Source organism: Euwallacea fornicatus, chromosome 33, assembly GCF_040115645.1.
Source record: "Euwallacea fornicatus isolate EFF26 chromosome 33, ASM4011564v1, whole genome shotgun sequence".
Taxonomy (NCBI): domain Eukaryota; kingdom Metazoa; phylum Arthropoda; class Insecta; order Coleoptera; family Curculionidae; genus Euwallacea; species Euwallacea fornicatus.
The window spans coordinates 182,715-201,925 of record NC_089573.1 but is presented as its reverse complement, the minus strand read 5'-3'; the positions used below and the strand labels follow the sequence as shown (position 1 = coordinate 201,925).

The 19,211-nt window shown below is 32.8% G+C and overlaps 7 protein-coding genes across 12 annotated transcripts; 3 read left to right on the top strand and 4 right to left on the bottom strand.

Moving 5' to 3' along the window:
* Nucleotides 1–379: 379 nt before the first annotated feature.
* LOC136348557 (pancreatic lipase-related protein 2-like) lies at nt 380–1,798 on the top strand. Its single transcript, XM_066299467.1, has 5 exons — nt 380–518; nt 574–762; nt 819–1,154; nt 1,204–1,594; nt 1,645–1,798. Exons 1-5 carry the CDS (start codon nt 464–466, stop codon nt 1,700–1,702), a joined length of 1,029 nt encoding a protein of 342 aa, XP_066155564.1. The 5' UTR covers nt 380–463; the 3' UTR covers nt 1,703–1,798.
* A 2,016-nt stretch (nt 1,799–3,814) lies between these two features.
* On the top strand, nt 3,815–5,222 carry LOC136348558 (pancreatic triacylglycerol lipase-like). Its single transcript, XM_066299468.1, has 5 exons — nt 3,815–3,960; nt 4,012–4,194; nt 4,250–4,585; nt 4,633–5,026; nt 5,079–5,222. The coding sequence occupies exons 1-5, from the start codon at nt 3,906–3,908 to the stop codon at nt 5,134–5,136; spliced, it is 1,026 nt and encodes a 341-aa protein (XP_066155565.1). The 5' UTR covers nt 3,815–3,905; the 3' UTR covers nt 5,137–5,222.
* A 569-nt stretch (nt 5,223–5,791) lies between these two features.
* On the bottom strand, nt 5,792–7,371 carry LOC136348559 (pancreatic lipase-related protein 2-like). Its single transcript, XM_066299469.1, has 5 exons — nt 6,922–7,371; nt 6,607–6,874; nt 6,289–6,550; nt 5,973–6,238; nt 5,792–5,912 (listed from the first exon to the last, which is right to left on the bottom strand). The coding sequence occupies exons 1-5, from the start codon at nt 6,980–6,982 to the stop codon at nt 5,855–5,857; spliced, it is 915 nt and encodes a 304-aa protein (XP_066155566.1). The 5' UTR covers nt 6,983–7,371; the 3' UTR covers nt 5,792–5,854.
* Nucleotides 7,372–7,499: 128 nt separating this feature from the next.
* On the bottom strand, nt 7,500–9,345 carry LOC136348561 (coiled-coil domain-containing protein 124-like). Its single transcript, XM_066299471.1, has 3 exons — nt 9,100–9,345; nt 8,728–9,014; nt 7,500–7,782 (listed from the first exon to the last, which is right to left on the bottom strand). The coding sequence occupies exons 1-3, from the start codon at nt 9,256–9,258 to the stop codon at nt 7,599–7,601; spliced, it is 630 nt and encodes a 209-aa protein (XP_066155568.1). The 5' UTR covers nt 9,259–9,345; the 3' UTR covers nt 7,500–7,598.
* A 149-nt stretch (nt 9,346–9,494) lies between these two features.
* LOC136348564 (UPF0235 protein C15orf40 homolog) lies at nt 9,495–11,473 on the top strand. Of its 2 annotated transcripts, XM_066299478.1 has the most exons (5): nt 9,495–9,761; nt 9,816–10,020; nt 10,719–10,806; nt 10,872–10,999; nt 11,059–11,473. In XM_066299478.1, exons 2-5 carry the CDS (start codon nt 9,889–9,891, stop codon nt 11,173–11,175), a joined length of 465 nt encoding a protein of 154 aa, XP_066155575.1. In that variant the 5' UTR covers nt 9,495–9,761; nt 9,816–9,888; the 3' UTR covers nt 11,176–11,473. The 2 variants fall into 2 exon arrangements, with proteins under 2 accessions (XP_066155575.1, XP_066155574.1); XM_066299477.1 differs by having other exon boundaries at nt 9,495–10,020.
* Nucleotides 11,020–15,772, bottom strand: LOC136348562 (uncharacterized). 5 transcript variants are annotated; one of them, XM_066299476.1, is made up of 4 exons: nt 13,383–15,772; nt 11,954–12,176; nt 11,795–11,896; nt 11,020–11,740 (listed from the first exon to the last, which is right to left on the bottom strand). In XM_066299476.1, exons 2-4 carry the CDS (start codon nt 12,170–12,172, stop codon nt 11,486–11,488), a joined length of 576 nt encoding a protein of 191 aa, XP_066155573.1. In that variant the 5' UTR covers nt 12,173–12,176; nt 13,383–15,772; the 3' UTR covers nt 11,020–11,485. The 5 variants fall into 5 exon arrangements, with proteins under 5 accessions (XP_066155573.1, XP_066155572.1, XP_066155569.1 ...); XM_066299475.1 differs by lacking the exon at nt 13,383–15,772 and adding an exon at nt 12,898–13,337; XM_066299472.1 differs by lacking the exon at nt 13,383–15,772 and adding an exon at nt 12,950–13,336.
* Nucleotides 15,773–15,916: 144 nt separating this feature from the next.
* On the bottom strand, nt 15,917–17,550 carry LOC136348560 (transmembrane protein 205). Its single transcript, XM_066299470.1, has 3 exons — nt 17,170–17,550; nt 16,500–16,842; nt 15,917–16,401 (listed from the first exon to the last, which is right to left on the bottom strand). The coding sequence occupies exons 1-3, from the start codon at nt 17,409–17,411 to the stop codon at nt 16,108–16,110; spliced, it is 879 nt and encodes a 292-aa protein (XP_066155567.1). The 5' UTR covers nt 17,412–17,550; the 3' UTR covers nt 15,917–16,107.
* Nucleotides 17,551–19,211: the final 1,661 nt, after the last annotated feature.

The window sequence follows — 19,211 nt, the reverse complement described above, 5'->3', positions numbered from 1 at the left end:
CCGTTTTAATTAATTTTAGGGTTTGTCTGGAACGTCTAAGCATATTTTATGCAACATAAATGTCTCATCTCGTAGAATCATTAATACTTTCTTTCTGAACACCGAAATTGGTCCAACTCTTTTGAATATTCTAGAAAAATTGCAATGAACACTAATTGCTTAAAAACTAAATTTGGCCGTTCAAATTGGGAACAAAGCATATTTCTATTTATCGATACAGACATTCCAGGTCAAAATCCATCAATAAACAAGATTATGCATATAAAAACAACGCTAAACTCATCAGTATTTCAGCGATTAAGGGGTATACAATTTTGGATTAAAAATCGAAATGTAGTTAATCTTTCTGTTTATTGGCCTTTACTATTTGAATTAACAGCTTATTAAAAAAGCTGTGGGAATTCCTTCATATAAAAGTCTAGCTTTTGATTAGTAACAACTTAGTTTAGCCATAGAATCAATCATGAAGTTGCTTCTCGTCTTTTGTGCATTTATTTCTATTGGCTCAACAAAGTCAGGTATTTTTAAACTGAGATCTTATACATATATAAAATTCCTACTAAATCTTTTTAGCTACTCTGCTCAAGCCATCGGAGCTCACAATTGATCTAATCAACGACTCTAGATTCTTGGTGTGGGAGACTGAGGAAGGTTTATATGAAGTGGAGGATCTTGAAAACACTAATGATTCAAATATCATACTTTTTGCCACCGAGGACGATATTAGCTTCTACGTGTTTACTCCAGAAAATCCTCACATAGGTAAAAACAATTAAATGAGCAATCAATATCTTCAGATGACTTCATTCATGAAATAGGAGTTCAAATACGAGAAAGCGATCTACATCGCATAGTTGCTCTTACTGGTTTCAACGTCAATAGACCAACTTTGGTGGTGATTCACGGCTGGAAGGGTAGCTACAAATCTGCTATTAATGATAACATCAAGACAGCGGCCCTCAAAAAGCATAACATCAATGTTTTGGTGGTCGATTGGAGTTCCATTGCCAGCAAGAACTACGTTATAGCTCAAAAATCAGTATTGGCAGTGGGAAACTACATTGGGGACATTTTACTTCAATTGGATGACAAACTTAATTATACCATCAAACATATCACTATCGTTGGACATTCGCTTGGAGCACACATCTCTGGTTGGTCTTTCTTTACAGATTTCAAAACTTTAACATAAAATTATTACAGGAAATATCGGTGCCAGAACCAATGGTCTGATCGAAACCATAATCGGTCTTGACCCTGCAGGCCCCCTTTTCATTTCTAGCATTACTGAGAACCGTCTAGACCCCACTGATGGAAAATTCGTCCATGTAATACACACCAATGATGGTACCTTGGGATACGGGTTGAAGATGGGGCATGCGGACTTTTATCCCAATGGAGGAAGTTCTCAGCCTGGTTGTGGTTTAGATTTAATTGGAAGCTGCTCCCACCGCAGAGCTTATGAATATTTCACTGAAAGCTTGGAGTCTAATCATTTCATCGGTACAAACTGTACTTCATATCGCGACTATAATAGAAATCGATGTGATGAGAATGTTACCTGTTACATGGGAGGATACCCAATTGAAAAGAAGTAAGGAGGGTTTTAACGAGTTTAATTTAAATAATGTAGAGTCTTTACAGGGACGAAGGAGAATATTTTTTAAAAACCAACAGGGCTCCGCCATTTGCTCAAGGATAGATCAGAAGTTGCGTGTATGGGAATTCTGCTGATGATTTCTAAAACTACTACGATATTAATTGTTATGTTAAATAAATAATACTATAGCAACATTAACTATAGTTTAATTTTAGTTAAAACAGCAACGACAGTTGCAAAGAATGCCTCAGATTTTCCATTAGAATATCGGAAACCCTAAGAATTATAAATTATTTTATTCCAAATTTTTTGAGTTAACTGTAAGTAAACTATACAAGGTGTTTTAAAATCATGGGATCCAACTTTTAAGAATTGTTTAATGCAATATCAGAAGACACCTCAGTATAAGAATCCATATCTACGCATATCTTCCTAAGGCACTACGGCCTCATGATGCTTTAAGACATTTATATACAAACATGTGTTTTATCGAGTCATTTTATTTATTTTTAAGCGCGAACTTCTTGAAAACATCCCATTAAACATTCGACAGCAAATGTGGCTGCAACATGATGAAGCGCCTGCACACTTTTTTGTTCAAGCCCATCAATATTTGGCTCATCAGTTCGGGCAACATTGGATCGGCAGAGGTGCTCCAGTTCCGTGGCCCCCTAGTTCACCCAATCCAACACCTTTAGATTTCTTTCTGTGGGGACGTGTCATATCTCTGGCTTATGAAATATTGGTGAAATCAAAGCAAGACCTGATTGCACGAATCACTGTGGCATTGTAAGCCGTTCAAACCGATTATTAAATGTTTAGCTAAATCCGTAGAAACTATGTACGTCGTTTAAACAAGAGCAATGAAGTTCAAGAACGGCATTTTAAACAATTACAGCAATGTTATTTTATACAAATAAATTTAAATGAAACGTGCTAAAACTCGATAAACACATTTTTCTACATAATTGTTTTAAAGCGTCATAAGGCCGTAGAACCTTAGGATAACATTTGGCGACACGGGTTCTTATGATCAGATGTCTTATATTGTTGCACCGAATAATCCCTAGAAGTTTTATTCCATAGATCTGAAACATACTGCGTACCTGCGTATAATTTATTTATAGGCAGGTGTACAAGATGTATTAATTATAATAAATTGAGTAGCTTTATCGCGTTTTTTCTTATTGAGCTTGAGAAAATACTTAAACTTTCGGCAAAATTTTCAAATAACATTTGAACAATTTTCCAAATCAGCAAATATTCAAAATTACTCTGTATTATGTTGTATATTTTGATTTGACCCGACTTCGCGGAAGAAGTGCTTGAAAGATTTCGTTAAAATTGTGAAATTGTTGCATTTAACTTTAGTTTTTTCAATAATCAAACATATTCTACTTACTTACCATTACGTTTACGAAGTAAGTCAAAAATACTTGACTAATATTTAATTATAAATTATGCATATGAAGTAAATATAACGTGTTTTAGGGCAAAAATGCAAAAACTGAGCGACTTTCTACCACAAAAACGATTTGTAGTTCATTGCAATTTTTATTATATTAGAGATACACTCGTATACCTACCGCACAAGAATAATGGGTATTATTGTTATAGTGGGTAGATATTCCTCAAGAATATGTTGCTTATAAGATCAACTCGCTCTTTTTACTTTTTCTAAATTAAATGGCTTAAGGGTATAAAACTTGCTAGGTGAATTACTAAAAAGTCAACAACACTAAGCCATTACGTGAGAAGATAATAATCCCAGTGCACACAAAAATTTTAATCCCCGCACTTAATATTGACAATGGTTGTTTTCTTCAACTTCATCCTCTTTAATAGCATCATCAACTAGTTTAATACCTAAACTCTTCAAAAACACTTAACTGATTAGAATTTTATGCATTTCATACCCCCAGCAGATTTGAAAACAATTTTTATCGCTGCACAGTGCAAGCTAAAAAAAATTATTTAACTCTTCAAAAACTTGTTCTGGCTTCAAAATCGTTTTAAAACGAGATAAAATTAATGTTTCGTCAAAATTTCGTCGGCCCGTTCAAAGGACTTAGATACACATCTAATATAATAATTAACCTCTCAAAGACTACTTACCACTGATCCAAGTTGCCTTTTGTTTTTTATTTTTTTAAGTAGGCATTCTTACTGAAATCCTGGATAAAAATAAATCCCATATAAATATTCTGATTTTGGCGATAATCTTATCTTTACCATAATTTATAAACCACCATCCCAGAGGTCATTTTGGTAGTTTGCCCCGGGCAGTGTTCAAACAGGTTCCAGGATGAAATATTTTGTGATTTTGTTTGCAGTTTTTGCTGCTACTTCAGCTAAATCAGGTAAAATTATAATATCACCGATTGTGTGAACCAACTACTTTTTCAATACAGTGACCGTACTGAAAAGTGTGGAAATTACTGATGAGCTGATTAAGAATCCGAGATATCTGCTTTTTGAGAGGGACGATGGGTTGATTCAAGTTGAAGATTTAGAAACTGCTGAAAACAACACATTGCTTTCCGTTTCTAACTCACAAGTGGTGTTTTACGTTTATACCCCCAATAATCTTTCAGGTAAAAATTTTTTATTAAACCCCAAATAAAAAAAGTGTGAAAATGTTTCTGACAGGTACCAAAATAAGGGCAAACCAAGCTACGAACATAGTCAGTTTAACAGGTTTCTCTCTTCAAAAAGAGACAGTAGTAATTATCCATGGATGGAACAACCATTACCTGTCCCCCGTTAACGTACAAATCAGAAAAGCCCTTCTGCAAAAAAAAAATCTCAACGTGATTGTGGTAGATTGGAGTTCAATTGCAGGGGGCACCTACATCAGTTCCCAAGGATCAGTTCGAGCTGTCGGGAATCATGTTGGAGATTTCTTGATTACATTAAACAATGCATTAGGCTACCGCTTGAATAGAATCACCCTAGTGGGACACTCACTTGGAGCTCACGTTTCTGGTAAAACTGTAATATTTAAATTTCTGGTATAATTTTTAATATTTTAGGAAACGCTGGAGCCAGGACCATCGGGTTAGTAAACACAATTGTCGGTTTAGATCCTGCAGGCCCATTGTTCACTGAAAGCAATATCAACAACCGGCTGGATCCCACCGATGCAAATTACGTTCATGTAATCCACACCAACGACGGGTTACTAGGATTTGGTATCAATATGGGTCATAGTGATTATTACCCCAATGGAGGGTCTACTCAGCCTGGATGCGGCATCGACTTGGCTGGAACTTGCGCCCATTCCAGGGCTTACATTTATTATGCTGAAAGCATTAACAATAACCACTTCTTGTCTAGGCGTTGCGACAGTTACACCAATTTCCGAAACAGTCTGTGCAACCTGACCCCAACCGGTCGTTTAGGTTACTTTCCCGTGGCCAGATCAGCGTAAGATTTTATTCCTGAGTTTTTGGAGTATGTTAAAAATGTGTATTTACAGGCAAAGTGGCCAGTACTACCTACAAACCAATAGCGCTTCGCCATTTGCCAGAGGCTAAATAAGGATAGAAATTTCATTTCTCAGATTTTTATTGTTAATGGAATATATTGTTGGAAAACAGAAATATCATAATGCAATAATTAATTCGATGTATTTTTCAATGTGACGTGCTTCTCAATGTTTGAAAAATAGCCAAAAGTAGTTAGATATACCTACTCATTCCCCTTCGTTCCATATTCATAGAACCAATTAAGTTTCCGAGAAAATCGTATAAGTTACAATTATCACCCTTCCACCATAACTGGACGAACATCAGCATTAAAAACAGCTTTACACACAAAGTTTGGCTCCCTAATAGTTTCTCAAACTTTCAGAGAGAGCTCCATTTTGAGATCGATCGAGGAAAATAAATTGTGGGATTACGTTTTAGAATATCCTTCGATAAATCAAAAAGGATGCTTTTTAAGTACGATAGTCTTCTTAACGTGCTGTCGTTCCTTATGATAACCCTCTTAGAATGTTAGCCTAAAGACTGAACTCATGAAAAGTTTCAAAGGATACAACTCAAATTTTTCAAAAGAAGTAAATTAAGTTTTGGTCACGGACCGACAATAATTACTAATAATTGTGGGGAAGACCCTAGGATTGAAAAACTTTTATTCGTATAAAAAAAAAGCATAATACAGATTAGAACAGGAAAAATAATAACAACATTTAAATGTAACTACACATTTATTACAACTTTGAATCAATTTTATAAGCTTACTCGCACCTTTCTAAGAACGTCCAAATGGAGTCGCAGTGTTAGTTTGCAAATAAAACAATCCCTTTGCACTACAACAAAAGAAAATGCAAAATTTTACCAATTAAAAAATATACTATATTATAATTTACCTCCTATCAATGTTGCTCAGTCCCCCCATGACGACCCTTTTCCCATGGCAATTCGACGTAAGCAATTCGTCCCAAGTCGCACAATTAACAGCTATAAACTGATTGTCGCTAATAGACTCTACGAAATAATTCCAAGCCCTATTGTGAGAGCAGCTTCCAAGTATGTCGATTCCACAACCTGCCTGTCTAAAACCTCCATTAGGATAATAGTCCGCATGTCCAACTGGATCGATCATGCCCAAAGTGCCAGCATTGGTATGAATTACCTAATTTGGCAAAAATTCCATGAAGGCATACTGAAAAATAGGAATTATACCTGAACATATCGAGCATCAGCAGGATGAACACTGTAAGAGAGGTCTTGAGAGCTGATGCCTGGTCCAGCAGGATCTAGAGCTATAAGAGTTCCAATATTTCCTCCTAAGTTTTTGCCCACGGTGGCGGCAACGTGGGCTCCCAAAGAAAATCCTACTAACGTGACGTTATCCACAGAGTAGTCATAGTATGTATAAATTGACTGGATGAGTTCTGCAGCTAAGGCTCCTATGGTAGGTACTGCGTCACGGGCGGCGCTGTAGCTAAAGAATAAAAATATTTTTATCATCTTAATTTATGCCCTTTAAGCAACACATACAGTTGTGTGGACCAAGGACTCCAGTCGACCTTAATGATGTTGGCATCAGTTTTTTTGAGAATAGCAGACCGGATGTAAGTGCTAAAATTTGATTCATAATCATCTAACCAACCATGAATTAACACAACTGTAGGCAAATTTGGGTTAAAAGCGTCCACAATTATACTGAAAGCTGAATCCTCAGGTAACCGGGAAATCGAGCCCTCTGAGTTGCTTCGGCTGTAGATGATGTAACTTACAGCTTCACGTTGGATATTTTCACAGCTAGCTAAACCCGAAAATTAGACAAACATACATGAAATTAAAACCACTTACCAAAAGCTAGAAAACAGGTCAACATCAAACTAAAATACATAGCGTATTCAACTTTTGACATTATCCCTTCTTTAGTAACCAGGATTCTTCAAATTAATGACCTTTTATACTAGTTTGGACCATATATAGGCCTCATAATTATGTCAATGACGAGTTAATCTTCGAAGATAAAACACCACTAACGGATGATCAATAATTGTAAATTAAAAAAGCATTAGTTTATATAGACTTGAATGAATACGCGCCATTTTCCAGACGTATACTCACTAAAATATGTAGTCTAATATGCTTTATCTGTTATAATATGAAAAATAAAACGTAATTAGTAATACAGTATGTTTGATTTGCGATTGATCATGATTTAGCATTATTCCGCAAAAAATCTTAAGATGTAAAAAAGTGCTTATATCCACTAAAGAATTTAAGAAATTTGAAACTTTTTTGAGCTAATTTTTTTTCTACTATTATCTCAGTGTCTTTGATTAAAGAGTAAGAGTAATATAAAAACAAGAAACATTTTTACAAAAAATAAGGTATGAAAAATTATTATCTAGAAAAACACTAAAAACAATGGAAAATATTTTTTTAAAATCTATGTTTAATTTTTTCATTGAATTGCTGGCTTTGACAATAAATTGTAAAAAGAAGTTATAGTACATATATGATGGTCAGTCAAACTAAACCTTATTTAAAGGATTCTCAGGGGACTTCTGCCATTCTTTGAAAATCATTTGCTTTAGTTGTGATAGTTTCAGTGATGGATACTCTAATTTTAACTCTTTTAGTCTCGTTTCTTCATAGGACGTGTAGGCAGCTTTCATTCTTTTTTCTGGGTGTTTGTCAATATCATCAATGGTACCACTATAAAAAATAAAACCAAAATCCACATACTGTAAAACAAATTCGATGGATTTGAGGAAGACCATCACAAACGACAAAAGTATTGAAATTTCTGTAAACAATATAATTGACAATTAACAGTTCTACTTTACATTGTGCAAGTGGCATATATATCGTCATAATGTTATTTTCACTGCATTTCCTGTATAATGCCTGATCAAACAACAAAAATCGGTTTTATACCTATATTCTTTGATTAAACACCAAAAATTTTTAATTTTACTTTGGCACAAAAGTCAAGACCTGCTGAATGACAACAATGAAAAAAAAATTACATTATTACTCTCTGGATCTAAACACCATTGATTTTACACAGGGTGAAGTCTATTGATTACAAACTTGATTAACATTAGATTGATATGCAGGGTAATCTACAAACACTACAAAGAGGGTGAATGTAGAGAATTTTATTTCAAGTCAATTCTTGCTGAGATTTTAGCCTTAAAAAATATCTTAAACTCGCCATGCACTTAAAAAAGGGTTAAGTTAAACAACTAGAAAATGCAGTGTCTAACATTTGAAGTTCACAAAAAACAGAATATCAGTGTTGTCTTTCATGGTAAGATTGTGGGCTCTTTTGAAAGTGTATCTTTCTTGATTATGACTCTGAATCAAAAACTTGACTGAGAGGAAAACATGTAGGATGTGGAAGCCTTAATATATTCTTACACTCTAAGCATTTTGAAGAACTTTATTAACAAATCATGCTTATAGCAGTCTTCCATGTTATCCAAGATATTGATTTAGCGTGATTTTGTTGTTTTGCTTTTGTATGTTTGTGCTGTTTGAAGAAAAAATGTTTAAAAAGGGGGTTTGAAATAAATATGATTGAATACTTTTTATTAAAATTTTTTTCAAAAAGTTTGTGCAATCCTTCCTTGAACACACTAAGTTAATGTCACTTACCCCAAAATTTTAATAGCTTCCTCAATATTTCTAGCCTCCTCCCCATCAATTTGAAGTCTATTAAGGTTTTCTACTAAGGGAGCATCAAGATGTGTTTCAGTGGTCTTCTCCACTTCTCTTTTCTTTGGAAACTCTTCCTTTTTAGCTTGTATCTGAGCTCTGGTGATTTTAACAGGAGGGGGAGCTTTTACGGTTTTAACAAATCCTGAACTCATTTCTTGTTCTAATAATGCCTTTGCTTCTGCTTTGCGCTGGAGCTGTTCCTGACGTTTTCGCTCTTCTGCTTCCTATGGTTGAAAAGTTGTGAGAGTGGTGGATAACGTATAATTTAATATTGTCGAATAGTGAAATTATTTTAGCTCTACTATAAACCTTTTTTTGTTGTTTTTTCAAAACTTGCTTGTCGTCATCTCTCCATTTAGCATCTTCCAATGCTTGTTCACGCCGCTGGTTTTCGATGTCTTTTGCAGCTTTTTTCCTTTCTCGTGCAGCCACAGCTTTAGTATTTTCCGTAGCAAATTTTTTGGGCATTTTAACAAATTAATTCATTAAATCCCTTCAATTAATTACGAAATCTACTTATCCGTCTATTGAAACATAAATGCAAATCAGCTGTTTGTCAGTGTCATTCTTCTTTTTCAGTGTTTTAACGCCATCTGTGGGCACGTTGAAGAAGCATATGTATTCTAAAATTTTAAACCGGCTGTAGCCAATAGAAAATGCGGATATCCAATCCTTTAATGACGTCATTTGAAAATATGCAATTCTAATAAAAAAAAATAATAACACACGTTTGATGTAATCACAAACCCCACATTTCATTCTTTAAAAATTTAATAAAATTAAATTATTCAAAATCAAAATAAAATATAAAAATCTTTACTATTTCATTATTCTAAAACTTTTTTTATTAATGTAGTTAATATTAAAAAGAAACTTGTGTCAAAAACCTTTAAGAAACCCTCAAAACTCGGTACCATTCAATATTAATTTCCCAATTTCTCTGTGGAGGTATCAAGGAATGCTTAATCCAGGTAGGAGGTTTCCAATTAGTTAAAGGTACAAGTCAAAACAAATTTTATTTAAAGTTTCCATCTATATCTAGCCAATCTGAATTGTTTTTGTAAAGATTTCTTTATGAGTAGCTTGATTTCATGCTGAATGTTTAAAAAGACATGGTATGTGATATTAGTGACTAGATTTTATTCATACAAAAGTGACAAAATGCCGAAAAAATCAAAATGTAAATGTGATAAAGAAGCCTCTGCATCTTCCAATGCTAAGACAAATACAGTAAGTATTCCTTTTTGCCATGTTTTGTATCAATTTTAATTCACTCTACAGAGTGATATAAATCAAGGCACAGTACTCTCATATTGTAAATCATATCATAAAGTAGATGTAAAGTTACAAATAGTCTTAACTGAGCCTGAAATTTGAAGCTCTTATGTGTGCCAAATGGTCCAAATTAGTGATTCATGTATTGGGATCTTGAAAAGTGTAAAAGATACAGAGACCGGTAAATAAATGATTTTGGCAATGTAGGTTTTCCTGACTCTATTATTATTAAAATATTTTGAAAGTACTGTTTAAATGAAAAAGATTTTTAAGCCCTTTCAAAAAATAAAAAAAGAGAACATGTGATGTCCCTAAGTATTTACAATTTTGCCGTGAATAACTCAGAATCAGGTAACAATAGATCTTTTCTTGATAAGTCATCACTAAACATTAAAATAATTCCATACACCTTAGTTTTCTATTTTCAAAATTACTTTTGATTTTGTTTAACTATTTATTTTTTTATTTACTATTTTGAAAAGTTTGAAAATCAATATTTCTAAAACTTAAAAATTTTTTATAAAGGGTCATTTTTAAAGCTGATATAATTTTCTTATAAAATTCTACATCTCTTGCAGCTCTTAAGATCCCAATATATGCATCATGAATATAGACCAAACTGTATGTTATATCCTCACTGGTGACAATTTTAGCCAAAAGGACCTATAAAACTAGACTCAAATAAAAATATATTAATTCAAATACATGCCAAGCCTGGTGCTAAACAGAACACAATTACAGGTCTGTACAAGAATAAAAAATATGTTTTCTCTTCCCAATAGTCTCAGAGAAATTGCAATTTTTAGATGTAAGTGATGATGGTATAGGCATACAAATCAATGCTCCTCCTGTGGAAGGCTCTGCAAATATAGAGTTAGTGAAATTCATTGCCTCATTTTTGGGCTTGAAATCGAGTGCTGTGTGTTTAGAAAGGGTAATTAAAGAACTTCAGTGTTTTCATTGTTAAGAAATTTATGTGATGTTTACTTTTAGGGTCATAAATCTCGTAATAAGGTATTAAGAGTTACAGGAATTATTACACTATCTGAGATTGTGAAGAAATTCAATAATGAGTTGCCTCCAGAATCAAAAATACCTGAAGATGTTTAATATTTAAGATATGAGAAGCATTTATGTTCCCATATGTCTTGTGACAATTTTATTATCCTGAATAGTGTGTCAGAACTATATATTGAACCTAAAAACCATGAAATTTTGATTGAGTCTTAATAATATATATACACTTTGATATGAAAATTGATTTCTTTGTAATGATATGCACATAATGTATTAAGGATTAAGTACATAAATCATGTTAAGGAAATAACTACAAACTACCAATTGTCTTTAGCACTATGAAAATTTATAAATTTTCATAAAAAATATCATAAAGCCATTTCTCCAAGCATTTTTAAGCCTCTTACTGTTTTTCCTTTTTCGGAACCCGGAATGGCAATGGAGGTGGAGGGACATCAGGGATATCAGAATTTTTTTTAAGATTTGCTATCACTTTTTTTGGATCAGTTTCTTCTTCCTCTTTTGGTAAATATTTCCCAAAATTTAAAGCATAAAGGTTGTTATGATTGAGGAATTCTCCTGTTGATGGTAATAGGCCTATATCAGAGGGCTCTCGATGAGGGTTGATGTTTGGATCGTTAGGAAGACTGGTGTCTTGCTATAAATATTTTGGCTGGCTAAGGTGTTATATTTGTAAAATTCAAGAACTTACTGCGGCCAGAGACCCAGGCTGCGGTGAGTTATTTTGTGGCACTTGACGATCAGATTCTATTAAGGGTTCTATTTTCCTCAATCCAGAATAGTCTGGATGAATCTGAGTTAAAAATTAAAGATATAAAATTTATTGATATTAAGTAGCAAAAGTACTTACATAAGAAGTTGGAACACCCTGTACAAATGAGGTGTGATAAAACCAAGAAGGAAAAGCATATCCTAATGATGTGGTCCTAATTACTGGTTCATACACAGGCTGTGCATGACTAGGGGATAGATTTTTATTGGATGTTATTAGAGCATTGTATATTTTAGGTGATCTTGGGTCAGCTGCAGTGCTTAGGAATAATACTGCTAAGGTTATCAGTCTAATCATGATTCTAAAATAACAAATTTAATTTGTTACTTAAATATTATATTTTTAAAACACACAGAAACACGTAAATTTTTTCCACTAACAACTTTTAATTAAATGATCCTAAATGCATATATTGCACAGTTAATAATTGTACATTTTCGGCATGAAATAAGTTTCAAAGTCGTCACTGACCGCACTTTTCCGCAGAACTGGAAGTAAAGTAAAAGGTCAATCCATCTGAACGTGGAAAGAAAAGGTAATCAGTTAATGTATCTGCTGATTACGGGTAGCAGGTGTATTCTAAAACAAGAGTTTCTTAAGCGACCTTCACCTTTCAACAAAAGATAGAAAATGTTCATGTTTTTTTATTCGTCTGAGTAGTCTACTTTCATGAGTGAACGATATATAAGGAAAACGTTATTTAGTTTAAAAAAATCTTGTTCTTAACCTTGCACAATTGCCAGGCTTAGTTACAGCCGAACGAGAACAATACTTTTATATTATACCTTGAAGTATTGTTTCTTAACTATTTTTTTAACATACGTAGTTATAGATTTATGCATGCTAGGTGATAAGAATTTAAAAGATAAAAAATTAGCGACAAATTATAAAGATTTACAATAATTAAAAAATGTGTTTGATGCATGAAACCCCATAAACGGGCGCATCAATTCAATCTGTTTCAGTGTTTAAGCAAATGTCTTTTAAATGTTGTTCCTTTGTAAATAAAAATCACTACATACCTGAGCTTGTACGAAAAATGTTACCAGTAAATTAGGGTATCGTGTTACTTACTAAAATGCATCTATGGACCACTGGGAGTATTATATTATTAAAGTGATTGCAATCAAAGGCACTCCCACCTTCAGTGTAGGAAACTAATAAGTGTAGGCTCCAATAAGAATAATAATAAGAATCATTTCCGCTGACAATTTTGGTAAAATATGTAACCATTAATTTTTTACCAGGCTCCTGCTAGAGTAATGTTCGGCTGATAAGTAAGAAAAATCACTCATTGACCACATGCTTTTATACTTTTTCGAGTTTTTAGCTCAACGTGTTACTAGATGGATTAATATTATTCACTGGAACAGCTCGGACGTAGGAACCAAGTAGTCACAGTTCACTAATTTCACTGAATAACAATTGGCGTTTTGCAGTACGAGAAAAATTATATCGTTTACCTTGTATATATTATAAGTGTCGAGTCACCAAGCTAAATACTTGCCTAGATAGAAGGACGAGATATTCACTAACAAATCCTTATTGCCTCCTTTTTTCCGAATCACCTCGCCATGTAGTAACAAAAAGTTTTTTTACCATTTATGTATTTATGAGAGATTGTTTGAAAAAAATTCTACAGCGGTGATTTGGCTTTTATGGTTTATTGTATAAAATCGAGTTGGGCACAAAATTTGGATAAAAAAACATTGTGCTGGCTTTGGGTCAAGGACAACTTTGACTGGCCATCGCGATAATTATACTCGTTTTATACCTTCATGTTAATAATCTATCAGGCAATAAGTCCATAAACAGTAACATGTAAGGAGAAATCCCTTCACTTTTACTTGCCAAATAAACCTTGCCCGTAATCAAGGAACTCACTAGCAGTGTTATGCAGGACAAATGCAGAACCACTTAATTAATAGCAATATATTCAAGAATGGTTCTACAAGAAAATGTTTGGCATAGTTTTTTTATTTACTATCGTAATTAACTTGTAATGTATGATATGTATAATAAACCGATCTTGTTGCTAAGTTGTAAGAGGAACGTTGCTTATATTACAAAATAAAATTCTGCAAGATCCGTAAAATAAATGCATTACTGTGACTATAAGGAATTGGGCGCCAATTCAAATGCAAATAAAACAATTGATATAATCTAATTTTAATTGGTACATGCATATCGGTACATACAATAGTTTTTTTCAAGTTTGGTTGAGAAGAAACTGAAAACATGTGCATCTTTCTTGGGAAACTAGAAAAGTCTTGCCTCTATTTTTTTGAGGGTAGACGTTTTCAATTTTAGACATATTTATGTAAGAACAGAAATAATATAATATTACTTCTGCTCAAAATAATATTTAAATTTTTTCAAATATAAAGAACAATATGAGCTTTAAAAACTTGAAACGACCCCTTTATAGGAAAGGGGCGATTTTGGAAGATCTGTATATTCACTTTCCGATTTTTCTTGTAATAATAAAAATAAGCAGTTACTATTAAGTAGATTTCAACAGTGATTGAATTTTTCACTCACCTTTTTTTCATGAAATTTGAAATGAATCTTTACATTTAATTAATTGTATTATATGTTGTATCTTTAGATATTCAAGATTTTATACACCACATTATCATGTTTATTGTATTTTCTTGTCAGATAAAAAAAAATATAGAAACTATGAATACTAGAATATTATGCATGTTGCTTATTGTGTTTAATGTAATAAAAAAAAAGTTATCTACTTACGTAATCAATTAAGAGATCAAATGTTGTTCGGGCTCAAAATTTAGTATAATGTTGCTAGCTTTTATCATAGATATCCTATATCTTCTCTTAGATATGTTACAATGCTCTCAGTTGTAGGTCAAAAGGGACAATGGCATTCGTCATTCTGTCAGGAAATTATTCATGAATCTTTACATTCAATTTCCGTCTTTCATTGTAATATTTCTTTGCTTAACTGTTTCACCCGTCTGACTAATTATTATATTTGACTGATACTCTCTTCTTGTTAGGGTCAAAAGTAGTTGTACGGAAAACGGAATAATTTCGTAAAGTCATAATTATAATACATCCAATTAAGGATAAAATTATGCACCATTGCTCCTAATTGCATTTAATATACTTCTAATGGACAAAACACGTTTTGGCCACTTTTATCGCACACATTAAGTCAATACTGTATTGGAATCGCACATACGGAAAATACAGAGTACTTACTGGCTGTATTAAACTCATCTTAACATTTATTATTTGTATTTGATGAAAAATAAATAACACAATTCATTAGAAAAATAACAACCTTTTCTTTACCTTTTTTTTTAAATCTGAATATCTGACTTTGAAATATTTGTTCCTTTCTCTGAAATTGCACGAAATGCCTAAAAAGAATTTGGAAAGTTGTTATTCTCCATTCTATCAGAATATTTTCATTTAGTTTTGATATTTGCACACCTAATTAATTATAATATGGCAAAAAAAACACTTTACAGTAGTGGTAATTCATCGAATTGTCAGGATAAAAATTTGTATTGTTGTCCCCATTTGCATTTATAATGTTATTAAGATACTTACGTAATTTAATAATTTACTTATTAAATGCTGCTTAAGTTGAACAATTTAACATAATTTTGTCAGACCCAACACATATATATTTATATACTTGAAACTTTTTTGATTCAATATTCAGTCAGGAAGTTCTAACGGAAACTTAATAGTCAATTTTTTGCATCGTCCACCGTATCTGTTCTTTAATATTAAATTTTGCTCACGCCTGCTTATTACCACCTTAAACTCATAACCATATGAAAAATGGAAATTTTTCTGTGGTGCTAATGCGGCCATTTAGAAATTATATCATGCATTGTTGCTCTAACAGCATTGTATGTGATTAACAAATTGCTTGCTTGCATAATTCGTTGATCAATTAAGAACTGCTGAAAATGGTAGAAACAGTGCAATTTTATCTTGCACTTTCCTAAATACGATGTTTGTTGTACCTATATCAAAAATTCAATTTTCTGTGTTAATGTAACCTTAATGTTTAAATGTCTTTAATAAAAAAAAGGAACATCACAGTTCGTACAACGTACAAGTAATACTGATTTGCAATTTCAACCTAAACACACATACCTACATAAAATAAACAATAAATAATTTGTTACCCTAATATTTCGATTGGAAAAACTTATAAATAAATAAATAAATAAATAAGTAGTAAGTCATATTTACAGACTTAGCATGCACAATTTACTCGCCAAGTAATATAAATGTAACGTCGTACACGCCATGGTAAAAATATTTCCCATAGCAATTTTCATATGCGCCTTTCTGAAGTCCTTGTGTATCTTCATATAATGAGGGCAGCTCTTTAGCTTTCCAGGCTCAAATTTTCCCACTTCAAGTCCAACTCCTGCTTCCTTCTCTATAGCGGTTTTACGGGATATAAGGGAAAGCAATGGAGGTGTAAAGTAGAGGAAAATGACTAGTTCAGTGAGGAAGCAAAGACTCATTGCTGCCGCCTGTAACAAAAAAATGACTTATAGTTTCATATGTTATATAAAGTTTTTACAAATTGATTTGGCATAATGGCAATTTTTTTTATTTGCAAAAAACTGACCTGAATGCCAATTTCTGTGGTCCGTAGTTCGTTATTCTTTACTCGAAAGAATATGGCCAAAGTGATGAGGCTGAAGAAAGCATTTAACAGAAAGTACCTAGGGAAAAGTACTTTCTGCACGGTTCCAAACGTGTGCCTGGGCATGGTGAAGTAGAGCGACAATCCAGAAACGAAAGTCATCCAGATCTGGGCTCCAAAGTGGGCGCTGAAAGATCCCAAATACAAAAGGGTCCATACAGGAGACAGGGTGGCAACCGCTGATTTACTTCTACACAGAAATGCTACAAGCAGTACTGCCAGGGATGTCACTACATGTGCGGGTTGAGTAGTGTAATATAATATTCTACAACAATAAAAAAAATATGTTTAACTCAGTTTTATAATCATAAATGTGAAACGTGCTTTTAGTCAGGTAAGTTCATTGTTATCTTACAACGCGTGTCTACTGGGTCATTAAGTTTTTATTTTATCAGGTGTGAGCTCTAAGTAAAGTAGCAAAAAAATTATAAAACACATTGACGTCAATTGAGACTCCTCTTATCGATAGTGATTCAATTAATACATTTTGCTTCTGCACAGTTACGCTTGTGCATGACCTTTTTATTTAAAGTATTACCGCAGTAGTCGCAAAAGTTAATGCTATTATATAATTAATAAGATAATTGCTTACCTATAAGCTTTAGTATCACTGAGTGTTTTAATGTAGTCATTTATAGAAAAAATGATCTCTTTGGTCCATATAGTAGTCACAGCCAATATATCCTGAGAGTACTCAAAGTCAATCTTCTGATGCATTATTTCAAGATTTTCTTTCTCTTCGGTATAAACATCGACAGGTGGGCCATTTTGCAGATTTACACTTATCGGATAATGGACCTCCTTTTCACCACTAGGCACTCTTCCTACGCACATTTTTATCACTAACAATTCTGAAATATCATAAACGTATGATCGAGATCACAGACCTTCAGTCGGGAAAGAGCGAAGCTTTCTATGCTCGTAACCGTTTGATAAGATACGGAACAACCTGAACCTAATGTTGGATTTTAAGTGCCTGTTTTATATTGGTCTGCCCCTACTTAGCTACTCAGTCACCATAGGAATGGGTACTCCTATCGATATATTTCATGTTGTTTCTGATCTGAAGTGTGTGGTACTTAACATATGCCTTACACAAATTTTCTGTGTTGTTAATTTAAATTGAATTTTTATTAAATGCTTTAAAGGTGGTGTGATTTTCAAGTTTTATTAATAATCAAATCTCTCTAATTATCGTCATGTTGAGCAGATGTTTCAATTTGCAGTATTTTTTAAATAGGATTAGGAATTCTGAAATAGTAGAACATAGGAACATATAAGAAATTTACGCAATTTGCTTCTTGGAAAAATTCGATTAAATGGGTATATGAAAAAGTTTGTGTTCTCTTGTAGCAGATTTAGCCACTTTTAAACATTGATTCTCCTGTCTGTTCTTTTGGTCCTAGTTATCACCTCAAAATGACGTCCGATGCTCTATTGCTCTACTGAACTTAAGTCCAAAATATGCAATTTATAGAAAACTTTTACAGCCCTCAGCATACACTAAATTATTAGCCTTTTAAGATCCAGCAATGTTTCGAACATTTCCTATTAAAATTTTTGTTATTACTAATTTCTACTTGAAACTTGTACACTGTGCACCCCGCTCTTTAATGGTTTCAAATGCATGTTTATTAATATCAAGAGAACCCGTATAGCACTTAAGATACAATATCTACATATATCATTGATCTATGTTATGTTGCATCTTAATCATACGTCCTTGTTTTTATCGAATTAAATGCATGTTTTCCAATTAGAGAGAGCCCTTATTTCGCTTAAGTTACATTAAATCATTAATGCATCATAATAATTTAAAATCAATAAATAATATAAATATTTCCTCCGTTTCTGCTTTTTTTAGCCGCTTAATTCATACAAAATTACATACAGTATGTCTCTACTTTCCCCAAATTTAAAATATAATTTTTCAAATTATAGAGAACCTTTAGAGCCCTCAGCATACGTCAAATTATAGGTTCATTTATTTAAAATCCAGCAATTTTGCAATTATATCTCATTTTTTTTATTGACTGTTTCTTTCTTGAAAATTAGAATTTGTACGTCCCTACTTTTACCAAATTAAAATGTGTGTCTCAAAAACTACAGAAACTTCTTGTGGCACTGTATATGCATTAACTCATTAGCGCACCCGAATGTATTTTGAACCCATCAATTTTCAAAATAGTTTCTATCATTTAAACTTTTTTATTTATTTTATACTTATTACAAAAGACGGGACGCGCGTGTCTGGTCTTACAGCACTCAAGGTAAGTTTGGCAATTTTCCAAACTTGTTCATGTATTTGTGAAGTGTAAAATTTTTTTAGAGTAGAATTTTTTTTATTCATCAGGGTCCGAGTATATCCGGTACTTCTAATTTTAAGTAGTGTCAAGGCTCAAAAGATTGTTATTCAAAATTCTACTTCATTAAATTTCATATAGTACTCAGGTATCGACAGTACTCATCCTTACTAAACATTAAATGCAACCTCAGCAGTTCACTTAAAATTCGAATACGCATAATAACGAATATTCACGTGGTCCCTACGTATAGTAGTCAGATATAAGTTCTTAACGTCATCAAAAATATTTTCTAAGTTGTGATCATTAAACTTTGATAGTCATGTGTTGT

Bases quoted from the DNA above. Each gene is read 5' to 3' on its own strand.
- LOC136348557 (XM_066299467.1), top strand. From the start codon at position 464: ATGAAGTTGCTTCTCGTCTTTTGTGCATTTATTTCTATTGGCTCAACA. The intron at 763-818 runs GTAAAAACAATT...TTCATGAAATAG, and splicing joins TCCAGAAAATCCTCACATAG to GAGTTCAAATACGAGAAAGC. The intron at 1,595-1,644 runs GTAAGGAGGGTT...GAGTCTTTACAG, and splicing joins GGATACCCAATTGAAAAGAA to GGACGAAGGAGAATATTTTT.
- LOC136348558 (XM_066299468.1), top strand. From the start codon at position 3,906: ATGAAATATTTTGTGATTTTGTTTGCAGTTTTTGCTGCTACTTCAGCT. The intron at 4,195-4,249 runs GTAAAAATTTTT...TGTTTCTGACAG, and splicing joins TACCCCCAATAATCTTTCAG to GTACCAAAATAAGGGCAAAC. The intron at 5,027-5,078 runs GTAAGATTTTAT...GTGTATTTACAG, and splicing joins TTTCCCGTGGCCAGATCAGC to GCAAAGTGGCCAGTACTACC.
- LOC136348559 (XM_066299469.1), bottom strand. From the start codon at position 6,982: ATGTCAAAAGTTGAATACGCTATGTATTTTAGTTTGATGTTGACCTGT. The intron at 6,875-6,921 runs GTAAGTGGTTTT...TTTCGGGTTTAG, and splicing joins GACCTGTTTTCTAGCTTTTG to CTAGCTGTGAAAATATCCAA. The intron at 6,239-6,288 runs GTATAATTCCTA...TTGCCAAATTAG, and splicing joins CTGATGCTCGATATGTTCAG to GTAATTCATACCAATGCTGG.
- LOC136348561 (XM_066299471.1), bottom strand. From the start codon at position 9,258: ATGCCCAAAAAATTTGCTACGGAAAATACTAAAGCTGTGGCTGCACGA. The intron at 9,015-9,099 runs GTTTATAGTAGA...TTTCAACCATAG, and splicing joins TGAAAAAACAACAAAAAAAG to GAAGCAGAAGAGCGAAAACG. The intron at 7,783-8,727 runs GTAAGTGACATT...TATTTTTTATAG, and splicing joins GAAGCTATTAAAATTTTGGG to TGGTACCATTGATGATATTG.
- LOC136348564 (XM_066299478.1), top strand. From the start codon at position 9,889: ATGTTTAAAAAGACATGGTATGTGATATTAGTGACTAGATTTTATTCA. The intron at 10,807-10,871 runs GTCTGTACAAGA...TGCAATTTTTAG, and splicing joins TAAACAGAACACAATTACAG to ATGTAAGTGATGATGGTATA. The intron at 11,000-11,058 runs GTAATTAAAGAA...GTTTACTTTTAG, and splicing joins GTGCTGTGTGTTTAGAAAGG to GGTCATAAATCTCGTAATAA.
- LOC136348562 (XM_066299476.1), bottom strand. From the start codon at position 12,172: ATGATTAGACTGATAACCTTAGCAGTATTATTCCTAAGCACTGCAGCT. The intron at 11,897-11,953 runs GTAAGTACTTTT...TTTTTAACTCAG, and splicing joins AGGGTGTTCCAACTTCTTAT to ATTCATCCAGACTATTCTGG. The intron at 11,741-11,794 runs GTAAGTTCTTGA...AAATATTTATAG, and splicing joins AGCCTGGGTCTCTGGCCGCA to CAAGACACCAGTCTTCCTAA.
- LOC136348560 (XM_066299470.1), bottom strand. From the start codon at position 17,411: ATGTGCGTAGGAAGAGTGCCTAGTGGTGAAAAGGAGGTCCATTATCCG. The intron at 16,843-17,169 runs GTAAGCAATTAT...TTATTGTTGTAG, and splicing joins AGTGATACTAAAGCTTATAG to AATATTATATTACACTACTC. The intron at 16,402-16,499 runs GTCAGTTTTTTG...TTTTTGTTACAG, and splicing joins CCACAGAAATTGGCATTCAG to GCGGCAGCAATGAGTCTTTG.